At 55.7% G+C, this 12,931-nt stretch overlaps 5 protein-coding genes across 5 annotated transcripts; 4 read left to right on the top strand and 1 right to left on the bottom strand.

The window, feature by feature from the left end:
- Window positions 1–262: 262 nt before the first annotated feature.
- Window positions 263–2,612, top strand: C8Q71DRAFT_714378 (uncharacterized protein; the record flags this gene model as incomplete). Its single annotated transcript, XM_047920965.1, has 3 exons — window positions 263–1,597; window positions 1,697–1,799; window positions 1,855–2,612. The coding sequence occupies 3 exons, from the start codon at window positions 263–265 to the stop codon at window positions 2,610–2,612; spliced, it is 2,196 nt and encodes a 731-aa protein (XP_047775329.1).
- Window positions 2,613–2,746: 134 nt separating this feature from the next.
- Window positions 2,747–3,694, bottom strand: C8Q71DRAFT_714480 (uncharacterized protein; the record flags this gene model as incomplete). The annotated part of the gene is made up of 3 exons (XM_047920970.1): window positions 2,747–2,876; window positions 2,932–3,304; window positions 3,361–3,694. 3 exons carry the CDS (start codon window positions 3,692–3,694, stop codon window positions 2,747–2,749), a joined length of 837 nt encoding a protein of 278 aa, XP_047775330.1.
- An 862-nt stretch (window positions 3,695–4,556) lies between these two features.
- C8Q71DRAFT_840748 (polyubiquitin) lies at window positions 4,557–6,407 on the top strand (the record flags this gene model as incomplete). Its single annotated transcript, XM_047926525.1, has 7 exons — window positions 4,557–4,660; window positions 4,729–4,832; window positions 4,891–5,118; window positions 5,173–5,400; window positions 5,450–5,677; window positions 5,736–5,963; window positions 6,015–6,407. 7 exons carry the CDS (start codon window positions 4,557–4,559, stop codon window positions 6,266–6,268), a joined length of 1,374 nt encoding a protein of 457 aa, XP_047775331.1. The 3' UTR covers window positions 6,269–6,407.
- A 2,016-nt stretch (window positions 6,408–8,423) lies between these two features.
- C8Q71DRAFT_271334 (uncharacterized protein) lies at window positions 8,424–10,758 on the top strand. Its single transcript, XM_047917427.1, has 17 exons — window positions 8,424–8,759; window positions 8,818–8,896; window positions 8,950–8,963; window positions 9,018–9,126; window positions 9,187–9,230; window positions 9,289–9,374; window positions 9,432–9,443; window positions 9,504–9,519; window positions 9,574–9,616; window positions 9,675–9,778; window positions 9,831–9,890; window positions 9,948–9,975; window positions 10,027–10,084; window positions 10,142–10,166; window positions 10,219–10,333; window positions 10,408–10,437; window positions 10,494–10,758. Exons 1-17 carry the CDS (start codon window positions 8,662–8,664, stop codon window positions 10,602–10,604), a joined length of 1,032 nt encoding a protein of 343 aa, XP_047775332.1. The 5' UTR covers window positions 8,424–8,661; the 3' UTR covers window positions 10,605–10,758.
- A 788-nt stretch (window positions 10,759–11,546) lies between these two features.
- On the top strand, window positions 11,547–12,578 carry C8Q71DRAFT_714316 (uncharacterized protein; the record flags this gene model as incomplete). Its single annotated transcript, XM_047920958.1, has 1 exon — window positions 11,547–12,578. One exon carries the CDS (start codon window positions 11,547–11,549, stop codon window positions 12,576–12,578), a length of 1,032 nt encoding a protein of 343 aa, XP_047775333.1.
- Window positions 12,579–12,931: the final 353 nt, after the last annotated feature.

Here is a 12,931-nt window from a genome sequence, read left to right on the forward strand (position 1 = left end):
CTCGGGCCTAGTCATGGCCAACAACGCGGCTTCCAGAAGGAGAATAAGGTCACCACTCGCGAGACGCCGAACATTGTGGCTCCCAAACCCGTGGTTCAAAAGCAAGTCGCGCTCAGAGTTCTGCATCAAACAGCTCCCTTCCCCTTCAACCCGACCTCAAACTTTACGCATATCTTAGAGATCGTGAGTGTTCATTCAATTACTGTCCCAGATGTCTGTCGCTGCACGGAACTCATTGTTGACCCGGCAGACTACCCGCCCGATGACTTGGGGGTTCAGTTCTGTGGCTCGAGAGAAGGCGTACGTTCGTCGCCGGAAAGGAGACGCAGTAAACAAATGTAGCACGGAGATCAAGCGTGGCCTCCCGGTCCTTGACTTCATTTCGACGGTCTGGAGCTTTACGCCACAGGCCATTCCGGAGGGACCATACGAGTTGTCCCACGAGCTGGTTAACCTTTATCTCCAAGCGAGCGAACGGCAGTCTTACATGCACATTGCGGAAATCCTGAAGGACCTGCTCGCCCAGCTACCAGCATGTCCGGACGACGACATGGATGGTGGCGACTCCGATTTGGGATCTCCGCGCAGGCTGCCGACTTTCATCGTCAATACGCGGGTCATACTCGACGGGAGCATGGTCCGAGAGGGTGGAACGACCCCAGACCTCATGTGGTCGCACAATAGAGGAACGACACAATGGAGGGACAATTGGGAGTCGTGTCTGGCCTTTGTAGAGATCAAGCATTCCCCGACTGCGGACTTCTTTCTCAGCCAGGATATCAAAATCGACCTATCTGCCTTCTCCAAACGCCCCGCCGGCAAGCAGAGGCTGAGGTCTCACACTCCCTCCGAGTACACGGAGTGCGACTCCGACTCGGAGATGGTCGACGGGGAAGCGTCCGATGACGAAGAAGACAACGAGCTCAAGAGATCGCCTTCCACGGCGTCGGATTTCGACGAACCAGCCGCCAAGCGACCCTGTCGACGATCCTCTATCTCGTCTTTGACACTCGTGGACGTGCCATCGGACCAGAATAGGCCGTTGGACGAGTATGAATTCCACGCCGCGCTCTATATCGCGGAGATGATGGAGCGTAGCATTCGTTCGTACGCCTCCGGCTTTTCTGTCGAGGACACGACCGTGACGCTCTGGTATGGTGATCGCATGGGACTGGTGACTTCCGCGGAGTTCGACTTCCTGGAGGAGCCCCACTTGCTTCTGCTGACCGCCGCGGCGCTGGACGCTGCCAACATCGAGCGCTTCGGTGTCTTGCCATTCCTCAGGACTCCGGGACATGGCAGCGACGACGCGACGCTCGTTTTCCCGAAGGGGAGGGCTTGCGACGCACTCGGCGAACCCATCGGCGAAGAGTTCAGATTCAGGCTGTGCGATGACGAAGCACCGTCCTGCAAGACCTCTGACACGATGGTGGGAGCAGGAACGATGATATTCTATCTGGAGACGATCCCGGAGAGGCGAGACCTGGACGGCGAGGAGTTCGTCGCGAAGGTCTCTTGGCCACTCGAACGCTCTGTGACTGAGACAGCTTTCTTGCGGGCGGTCACCACCGGGCTGAGGAACAAGGCTCCCCGATATGTCAAGCACATCACGGAGCTGAAGTGCTACATCGACGAGAATATAGAAGAACACTGGCTCCCGAGGGCATTCATGACAAGTCTACCCGTGGCCTCTGAGACACCTCGACGCTTCATGCTCATGGTCATGAAGAGGTATGAGCCTCTTTGGGACGTGGAGCATGTGTCAGAGTTCAGGAGTGTCTTTGTAGACGTCGTACGAGGTGAGTTCGTCTATACAGTTGATACCGCATGCTCATTTGTTTATCGATTTGTCAGCGCATCATTGGGTCGCAGAGACGTCTGACATCCTGCACGGCGATATCAGCCTCGGCAACATCATGTTCTACCGGCAGTACAATGGCAAGGTCATCGGTGTACTCATGGACTGGGATCACTCGCTCCGGCGCAACCGCGAGGAAGAGGCCATGTTCGACCTCGAGGTGCCGTCGAGCGACGACCCATGTACGATGTGGGTATATCAGTTTGGCACGACCCAGTGGTGGTACACCGTGCCCTACCTGGATGTCGCTCGGTCATGCGCGCAGTGTGACGGCTCCACGTGGATCCCACCGCACCGCTACGAACACGACCTGGAGGCGTTCTTCTGGGTGCTCATCCACTTCCTGCAGCAGTTCGAGCCCGGGGACCATAAGGTATATCCGACCGACTTCTTCAACATGCGCGACAGCCACGATGTCCTGGAATGGAAGCAGTCGTTTCTCGCCGCGGAGAAGTCGGAAGAGGTGTACCAGGAGGCAGAGGAGCGGGTGGAGTGGCATTACAGTCCGTTGTGGAAGGAGTGGGTGCCTCGGCTCAGGGACCTCGTTGCGCACGCCCATTCGTTGCGCACACCGTGTACTGTGTCTGAGAGAGACCTCCGGAAGTCTCTGCCGGAGGCGTCAAGGGTGGGATACCAGGAGGAGATCGACGAAATCGTTGGGCAGCTGCGGGAGAAGATTGAGCAAAGGAAGACGGCCTTTACTTACAAGAAATTCATGGCTGCACTGGGTGAACCTCTGGACATCCCTGAATAAGGGTAGGTGACTAGGTTCATGGACTTATGATCAATTCCGCTATCCCCGTCATGGAAGCTATAGGAGACTATGATTGCTATGCCATATGTATACATGTATGATTACAACAGATCCTGCACATGCCCAACCCACGACTAGTCATAGAAGACGAGCATACGGAGCTCAATCGACTCCCTCGGCGGGGCGTCCTTGGGCGTGCTCGGATCCTCGAAAGCAGTGTGAGGAGTCAGGATCGCGGTGTTGTCCTCAGTCTTCGAGTCGAAGCTACAGAATATCGTCAGCCAAACTCGTGCAGATAGATGTCACTAGCGATACTCACCACTTGATGAAGACGAACTCCTCTGGCGTCATGCCCCGGAGGTACTTCCACTTGTGGTTCGGGTTGAACTTGACGCTGTTCGTCTCACCCACCCTGTCCGGGTAGATCAGGTCGGTGGAGACAAGGTCCGCCTTCGTGTCGACGCTGCGGTAGTCGCACAGCGCGAGCGGCCAGTCGTACGCGGGGTGCGAGATGGGTCGCCAGAGGTTGATGATCTGGAAGCGGCGCTGGAGGAGCGCGGGGGCCTCCGCGGGCGGGAGGTGTCGGTGCACGCGCGCAATCGCCGCGGCGGTCGTCTGGTCGACGTGCGCCTGCGGGACGGGCTGACGCGACTGCGGAGTATCTGCCACGCCTGGACGGCGGCGGCGGATTGCTGGAGAGAAAGCAAGTCAGTATACGTTCGTGCGAGCGAGATTATGCAGGACTTACTGTGATCGAAAATGACGGCACGGCTTGCGCCGGTGAGCTTCTTCACGAGCTCAATGCTCTCGGGGTAGTACTCTGCCTCGACCTCAGCATCGTTCGTGAACGTCTTGTGAGCGGCGGCCTCGCGACCGAACAGGAAGCCGGCGGTATCAAGCGTCACCGAGTCTTCCTTGCCGCGGAGGTTCTCGATCTCGACAGAGCGCGGCTCGGAGGACCAGTTGCGCTTGATTTTAAGGGGGTCCGCATTGACGTCATTGTAGGGCTTCGAGCCGTCCTCTGGGGGCACGAAGTAGAAGACCGTAGCGGGAACGGATTGTGGCTCAGGCTGATCAGACATGGCGAGGTAAGGGGAACGGTTGATATGACGGATGCTTGTGAACGATGATGAACTCAAGTGAACTCATGCCCTCCGCTTTATATGTCTGAGCAAACGTTCCCATGGATGGCGTGCTCTCTTGACATGGAGTTGGCTGACAAAGCCTCTTCGGCCTGGTTCCCCACTAAGGCTAAGTAGGAATGCCGTTATGAGCCTGTGGACGGAATTCCGACCTGCCGGTAAATGATGAAGCAAACGTACTGTATCGCATATTGCTTACCGTGACTACATATCGCAGTACTTACATGTAGCTCCGTGCTCGGTGCCACCCCCTGGCAAGCTGAAGCTGAATCATCCACTGCTGATTAATGTAGACATCTGTTGCATTCGGAATCTTTCCACTGGATCGACAGCATAATATGTAAGCCAGATGGACGGTGCGACTCATCTAATAAGTACCCTGGTTCACGCAGAATCGCATCTTGGACTTCTTCGACTGAGACAGTGATAGCGACATAAAACTTGAAATGTCGGTGACTGTCTTGCATACGCCTATACTTTGTATGTCAGAATTCGTTATACGGTACGATTATCCTAGTGCATGAGAGTGAGAGCCCGTCTTGTTGTGGCCTTGCGAGCCAGAGGGAACAGCAGCGATGGTTGCGGGTGGCCAGAACTGGCGAGGCGGGTCGGTGACGTCGCGACAGCCACCGGGTTCTGCCGGCGCGCTTGATAAGGCTGCGTTACCCCGCAGCGTCGCTCTCTCCTCAACCACCACCATCTCTGACACCTCTTCTACACCCGCATTTCCCTCTACACGACGTGAGTGCAGAGCGACTGGGAGTGGATTCGAAGCATTTATCTGACATTGAGCCACTGCAGTATGCAGATCTTCGTGAAGACCCTCACCGGCAAGACCATCACCCTCGAGGTCGAGTCCTCTGACACGATCGACAATGTGAAGGCCAAGATCCAGGACAAGGAGGGGTGAGTGCTACTTAGGCTCGCCATGCACGATCCAGATTGCTGACGGCGATTGGGTCCCCGTCGATCAGTATCCCGCCCGACCAACAGCGCCTTATCTTCGCGGGCAAGCAGCTCGAGGACGGCCGCACTCTTTCTGACTATAACATCCAGAAGGAGAGCACCCTCCACCTTGGTGAGTCATCAGCGTTTGTTTGATTATCATGCCACATCTTCCTGACTGGCGCTGTCAGTCCTTCGTCTTCGTGGCGGTATGCAGATCTTTGTGAAGACCCTTACTGGCAAGACCATCACGCTTGAGGTGGAGTCTTCGGACACCATTGACAACGTGAAGGCCAAGATCCAGGACAAGGAGGGTATTCCCCCGGATCAGCAGCGCCTCATCTTCGCTGGCAAGCAGCTTGAGGATGGTCGGACGCTCTCCGACTACAACATCCAGAAGGAGAGCACTCTCCACCTTGGTTCGTGTTTAGATATCATGGCTGCCGTCGTTCAGATTCTGATACGCGACACAGTCCTTCGTCTCCGCGGTGGTATGCAGATCTTCGTCAAGACGCTCACGGGCAAGACCATTACCCTGGAGGTTGAGTCTTCGGACACCATCGACAACGTTAAGGCGAAGATCCAGGACAAGGAGGGTATCCCGCCGGATCAGCAGCGCTTGATCTTCGCTGGCAAGCAGCTGGAGGACGGCCGCACTCTCTCCGACTACAACATTCAGAAGGAGAGCACGCTTCACCTTGGTAAGTGCGGTCGTGCGCGCATTAACGATGATATTGATATGTGCTCCAGTTCTCCGTCTCCGTGGAGGTATGCAGATTTTCGTCAAGACGCTGACCGGCAAGACGATCACCCTCGAGGTCGAGTCTTCGGATACGATCGACAATGTCAAGGCCAAGATACAAGACAAGGAGGGCATTCCGCCAGACCAGCAGCGCCTAATCTTCGCTGGTAAGCAGCTAGAGGATGGCCGCACTCTCTCCGACTACAACATCCAGAAGGAGAGTACTCTGCACCTTGGTGAGTATCCAGTCCCACGATATTCGCGACGAGCGCAGCGCTGACAGCAATTTGCCAGTCCTTCGTCTGCGCGGCGGAATGCAAATCTTTGTCAAGACGTTGACCGGAAAGACGATCACTCTCGAGGTCGAGTCTTCCGACACGATTGATAACGTCAAGGCAAAGATCCAAGACAAGGAGGGCATCCCGCCAGACCAGCAGCGTTTGATCTTCGCCGGGAAGCAGCTCGAAGATGGGCGCACGCTTTCTGACTACAACATTCAGAAGGAGAGCACGCTGCACCTTGGTACGGATCATATTGCCTCGCATACAATACGTATCTAATCGGCATGAACAGTCCTGCGTCTACGTGGTGGCATGCAAATCTTCGTCAAGACGTTGACGGGTAAGACGATCACCCTCGAGGTGGAATCGTCCGACACAATCGACAATGTTAAGGCGAAGATTCAGGACAAGGAGGGCATCCCGCCTGACCAGCAGCGCCTGATCTTCGCCGGGAAGCAGTTGGAGGACGGTCGCACCCTGTCGGATTACAACATCCAGAAGGAAAGCACCCTCCACCTGGTGCTGCGTCTCCGTGGCGGCTTCTGAGCGCACGCCCTGCCTGGTTTATCCTGTGGTTGACGTGTGGTCCTGTCGGGAGGATGGCCGGTGTCTTCACCGTTGTATCATCGTTGTATTGTACATTCTACGCACTGTGATGTCATGACATTCGCTATGTCTGTTTGTTATGTTGTCGTGAGTGATCGGCGTAATGCCTTCGAAGTTCAGCAGGCGACAATTAATTGCAAGACCTGAAAAGGCTTGCGGGATTGTTAACTTGCTTGGTGAGTTGTAGTCCCAAGTGTCTCGCGCATCTACCATACGTCTTACCGTGCACCTCTTTCGCCAGGCACAGCCGCGCTACAAGAATAGCCCAAGCAGTCTCTACAACATACAATTATCCGTCCGTCATGCCGCGCCACAGTAACTAGACAGTAACCGTCCGTCAGTAGCCGTCAATTGTGCACATCCTTCTTCCGCTCCATGACCGGTGGGTGACCTGTAAGTGTCTCTCCTTCCGTTTCGCGCGCGCGAGCTGATTTCGTGTGCCGCGGCCGTACCAGGTACGTATACGCTCGCCCTTGATAGTGATAGGATGAGGAGGCTGTTCGGTTCCAGTGCTGTGATGCGCTGCTTTGTGATACGAACCCCGGGCGCGATAGGGAGTGAGTTTACGTTCTGAGGGGGTGCGGGTGGGGGGCCGGGGCTGACATCGCCAGGCCAGGGACGTAGGAGGGGAGGGGAGGGGAGGGGGCGTATGGTGGGCCCGTTCTCCTGTAAGTTGCGATCGCATATTCGACGAGGCTGATCGATGCGCTGAGCCTCTGTGCAGCGTGTAGCTCGATGTCATAACCAATCAGGGTGCGCCATTTGCGCGGTTCAGGAAATCCTCTGCGCACTGTTCTGCATAGCGCCGATACTTGGGAGACGAAGCTATCAAGTACTACGCGTGCAGGGCAACGGAATCCTGGTGCGCGAACTTGTCAACGCTAATCGTTGATACACGTAGCGAAGGATTGTCGACAGCGTGATTAAGTTCTCGCATCAAGCCATGAACTCTTGTATGTATCGTTTTACCAGACGCTGGTGACTTCTAATCATACGGGTGCAGCGCTGCTATGTGTACACCTTCGTGCAGGTGTCCGGCGCGAACGTCAACATTAGGCAGTGAAACGCGATTGCGAAGAACTGTCGGGACTCGCGGCTGAGAAGCACGCCTCGGAGGGCGGGAGCCCAGGGACGAAACCGATGACGAAACCGACCCCCTCGGTGATTGAAGATACGCTCTGAGTCTGGCCAGTCGCGACTGAAGCCTCAACAATCGGAAGCGGAAGATAGGACGCACTTCGCACAGGCCGCGCGCGATTGGCCACTCGTCAAATTGCATGCGCACACAGGGGTCCACAAAGCAGCGGCCGATGTCAGCCTCGGTGGTCACGGTGCTTTTCTCTCCTGGACTCTGTTCACTGATTGGAGGGCCCTAGGTGGGATGCGACTGGCTTGTTGCCTGAGTCTGGACCAGGGCGATACGTTTGACTGCTCGCGCGAACGGTTGGATGGAATCGTGAAGGGTGCAATGACAGAACGACGGGCGAACATTCCCCCCCGGCACATCCCCCATGGGGCCCCCTTCGTCGACTGCTAGGGGCTTGTTCACCCGCCTCTGATGTGGGGGATTCGCAGGTAGACATGCGTTCTAATACGGCGTACCACTCGACTTGATTTGATTACAGTTTCCACGGCGATGTGAACTAGGTAGAACGACAGACTGGCGCGTTCTCGAGGTTTCTCTTCCGTTACTTGCGGGCCGCCTCGGCCTCGCCCCGGCGATGATGCGCCCACGACGGCTCGGCACCCATGGTTCCTGTCGCGCGCACTACGTTTTTCCGTCGCTCGGTACCAGTCGCCCATTGGCCACTCGACGTTTGGTTGCCGTGCCAGCTGCACTGGTGTACTGTAGCTCCGCGCTCACTCTGCCATGATGCCTGGAAGCTACCGTAGCGTCGGCACGCCAGCAGCACCTGCCAGCTCGTCTTCCCTCGAAAAGCCCCTATCTCAGGCGGTGTCGACGAATCGAGCAGCCTTTTGCAGAGAAATTATGTCTGAAGGAGGAGGTCCAATACTAGGTACACGACCAATTCTATGGCATTCCGTGATGCTAATCGTACTCCGAGGTTCAGGCGGAAACGCAATAGCGGCTGGGCGCCGGAGCAACGTAACTCGACTGTCTTGGATCCGTCCGATTGGTGATTAAAAGCCGCCCGCATAAACATGGCCCGATCCAGATTCAGATCTTACCTGTTCCATGCTTCTGACCCCGTTGAGCAATCCCCGCCGCGCGGGGCGCCTTAAATCTGCCTGCTCGATGGCGTCGTCAAGTCTGCCGTGTTTCTCTCTCTGCGCGTTCCCCTCCAGCTGCCCCCCAGTGCATGTAGGACAAGATGGTGTACGGCTTCGACACCAATCTGGTCACCGTCACCAGCCAGAACCTCCACACGAGCCTGGGGTCTCTCATCATCGGAGGTCTGGTGGCTACTGCGTAAATTATCTCATGTTGTGATCGCAACGGAAAATGCTCATTGATGGGCCTGGCACAGACTCTCCGGTATTGTGTCTATGCAGACTGTACTATATGCCCGTCTGTTCGAGAATGACTCCGGCATTCTAAAGTCTGTGGTGAGTGGCGCTCATCTCGATGCTTCCGCGACTGCAATTTATGCTCCGTGAAGGTCGCGCTTGTGTTGTGGGTACACTTCAATGTTCCAGTGTAAGCATGTCTCATGCTGCGTCCCGGCAGCTTCTTGGATATTCTACATACATGCATGGTGTGGGTGGCCGATTGGGAGTACTTCGTTGCCAGTTTCGGCAATACAGAGATCACGGACCATGTATTTTGGAGTGCTGGGGTATGTTCATTGTTGTCATACACGAGATGGCAGGCTACTCACGTAGAACTTACTTCGCAGCTCACGATAGCTCTCACAGCTATCACGACCGTCACCGTACACTTGTGCGCATTGAATCCCGTCAATCCCTTCGACTTACCGATTTGACACTTGTGCTTCAAGTTTCTTTTCCTATCGGTTGTACCGGCTGAGCAAGGGCAACTGGTTCGTCGTTGCACCTATGGTCATCCTTGCATTAGCGCGAGTCGGTATGTGACTGGCCACAATTTTTCATCACGCATCCGCGCCTAATCTATAACCTCTAGTGTCTGCCATCGGTACGTTCGCTGCTCAATTCAGATACACACGCCGTCGCTGAAACTGTGCCATTCATGAAGCCACCTCTGCGGAACTGTACGTGCTCCATTGACAATTTTCTTTTACTCTGACACTCACAATCACGTTCAGCATCCGCCTTGGGAGCTTCTATGAATTTTATGTACACTACCGGGTAGGCGTGCTTGCCTGTCCTCCCTTCGATGTCTGGCTGAATATGAGTTTGCTCACAGTGGCTGTTCACGCTCGGCCTGGTCCTCTCAACGGCGCTGGACATTATGATTACGGGTAGCCTGTGTCTATATCTCAGAAAAAGCCGGCACGGCGGCAGCGGACGGTAAGTTCGGAACTTTCCTAGGCTGCATAGCGTGTTGACGAGGCGCTTCCAGGCTTGATCATATCCTCAACTCCGTGACGCTGTACACCGTCGAGAACGGCATGATTACATGGTGCGTGTGCTCCAAATCAACAAAATACCGACTATATTTGACTTCTTGCCCCTCCAGTGTTGCTACGGTCTTGTCGTTAATTCTCGTGAGTACCGCGTCCCTTTGAATATTGAAGTGTTGCTCACGAACCGTCTAGTGGCTGGCGAAGCCGCATGCTCTCATTTATCTTGGACTTCACTTCGCTATCAGCAAGCGTACGTTGGCCCATCTATCTCTGATATGCCTACAACTCACACGTCTATCTTATCCAGTCTACGCGAACTCGTTCCTGGCATCGTACGCCTTTGAGATTCGTGAACCGGCTTGCAGTCTAACGCTTGCCGTACAGTATGAACGCTCGCAAGATGCTGAGAGTACAGAACACACAAAGCTCGGGATCAGGCCATCGTTTGCCCGTCATCTTCGCGCACCACTTCACCTCACGGGGTGACCGGCGTTCATCGGTGCGTACCCGTTCATAAGACATCTCCGCAAGACATCAACGTCTCTGACACAGAGGATGACTGCTCTCACCCAGCCCGACGCTGTCGACCTCACTGGAACCAAAGTAATGTCCTTAGTTGGTCATTGGACCATCGCGCTGACATGTACACGGTATTGCAGCTGCAGATAACTGTAGACAAGACGGTGGACTACGTCACGGACGACGTGCCCGTGTCGAGGCACGACCCGGACGAAGGCAAGGTGGAAATGGATATGGGTAAAGCCGTATGACCTCGACACCGTGGTGCACGCACCGCGTCCCTCTATCGATAGGTGTATCCACGGCTAAAGGTACCTATGCCCGACTCGGGGACTCGTATTGTAACTGAGTACAATACCGCCCGACGGAGTGTTGTTGTAACCACCACCGTTTCTCCCGTCTGCTTGCACACGCTACGATACCACTACTTCACTTACTAGGACTGAATGCGGATCACGTCGGACTGGCTGGATGGTGTGGCGCCGGATCATGGATGCAAATTGAATGTCAGAGCTTCGGGTTAGTCTGGAAGCACGATGTGTCTTCTCCCTCGCAGGTTCAGCGTACGGAACCCGTTCTACTAATTGCGTGTGCTCCGTGGAGGCTACGGTGCGTGTATAGGCGCCCATGAGGTAGACTCGTGTGCTGCACGTTCAGCGGAGACTTGCCTCGAGCCTTGCGAACATGGTCGAAGGTATTTAAGGTACATGCACGACGGCCGTTCAGGTAATAGCGCATGGCAGAAGTGCAGACATGCCGACATGCCCTTGCCCATGGAAAGAAGTCATCCGCTTGCGCCCGCTCATCATGCCCGGGACTGGTCGAGAGGATATCGTTGTGGTGTAGAGGGCTCGGTGCTCGGGCCTCGAGGATGCGTAGGCAGGGGTGAGTGCAGGAGAAGAAGGTTTTAGACATACATTAAGTGGGAGGGTGGTCGAGGCACTGCGGGCGAAGGCGTCCATCTGCAGCACGAGGAGACAGGGAGGCAGATAGTCAGTCAAGGCGCAGGCAAACATGCTCGTAGGACCTTATCGTCCGTATCGGATGCCGAGGAGTGAGCTCTGTATAGCTGAGTATATGAGCTTCCCCGTCATCCGCGCATTGACACGAACCCGTCTCCGCCATTCAATCTGCTACGACACTTGATTCGAAGGCAACCACATAACCTACTTTGCCACGGTCTTTCGCATACCATGAGACGCCGCGCTGCCATGCCAGACTTCATCTACGACTTCCCAGCGTACTGGACATCCGCTATATATGAGGACCCCTCGGGGGTGGGCAGCAGCTTCGCGCCGCCGCGAGGTCCCCCCTCATTTCAGCCACGGAAGACTACGTACCACCGAAGTCCTAGTCCCCACTCGCCTCCTTCACGACCACGACCGCGTCGCTCACACACGATGGACTCCCCGCGTAGCCCCCGTACCGAGCAGCCGCCCTGGACGCACGTAGCGCAAACATACGCCTGGGTGCTCGACCAGAGCTTCGCAGAGATGGCGCGCAAGAACGACGAGACCGTCCGCTGGATCATGGAGCAGCAGCGCCGCGACATGTTTCACGCCATGGATGCTACGCGCGAGGCGATGGCGTTCGTGCAGAGCGTAGCCGCTGGGGTTCAAGCTGAGATGGAGGCCGCGACAGGGGCGTATCGCTTTGAGGAAATCTGGACGACGCCGATGCCCGCGAGGTGGAGACAGGAAGCGGAGGAAACTGTGCAGGAGGAGCTAAGGCGCCTGCAACAGGCGCGGCAGAACACGGAACGGTGCCGGAAGGCGTACGAGCGGCGGAAGACAGAGGAGGAGGATATGGAGAGGAGACGAAGCGAAATACTGCAGAGGTCGAAGGAGAAGCGGCAGCAGACGGAGAAGCAGCTGTGGGAGGCGTACGAGTCTCGTTGGGCTGCAATTTCGGGCTCCTCGTCGACGAGGAAACACATCGATCAGCTAAACTTCCGGTCGATACCGTGGCCTATGTTCGGACAGCCGGATAGTGTGGAGGACATCACGCCCGCGCGCATCGCGCTGTTCGTCCTGTCAACTTCCCATTCTGAGGGTCAGTCACGAAAGGAGAGGATCAAGGCTGCGCTCAGAAGATGGCATCCCGATCGATTCGGGCGATGGCTCGCGAGAGTTGACGAGCACGATCGAAGGAAGGTGGAGGAGGGCGCAGGCACCGTCGTCCGTTGTCTTAACGATCTGCTACAAAGGGATAACGACAAGGTGTAGGTAGTCTTGGGATCTGCTTGCAGCTGTTGCGCGTAGGAAGGGAGAAGACGGCCGTCGCCGAGGTTCACCAGTGGCGTCAGGTACGCAGGCTGTAGGAACCGTGTTATATGCAACCACGACACTTTTGTTGGAAGCATCCTTATATCCATGTAGTTCCTATGTTACATGCTATCATCGCTGGCGCTTTCATAGGCTAATAATAAACGAGTCTCGCACCGCTTAGGATTTCACTGTACTATGGATTGTCTTTGAGGTTCGACCTTCGAAGCGCACTGGATCGTTCGTCCTCAATCCAGAATACCGTCACTGGTGTTAATCTGGAATATTTTGACCCAGAATGTGCACGATAAGTA

Source organism: Rhodofomes roseus, assembly GCF_022264815.1.
Source record: "Rhodofomes roseus strain CIRM-BRFM 1785 chromosome Unknown C8Q71scaffold_22, whole genome shotgun sequence".
NCBI classification, from domain to species: Eukaryota; Fungi; Basidiomycota; class Agaricomycetes; order Polyporales; family Fomitopsidaceae; genus Rhodofomes; species Rhodofomes roseus.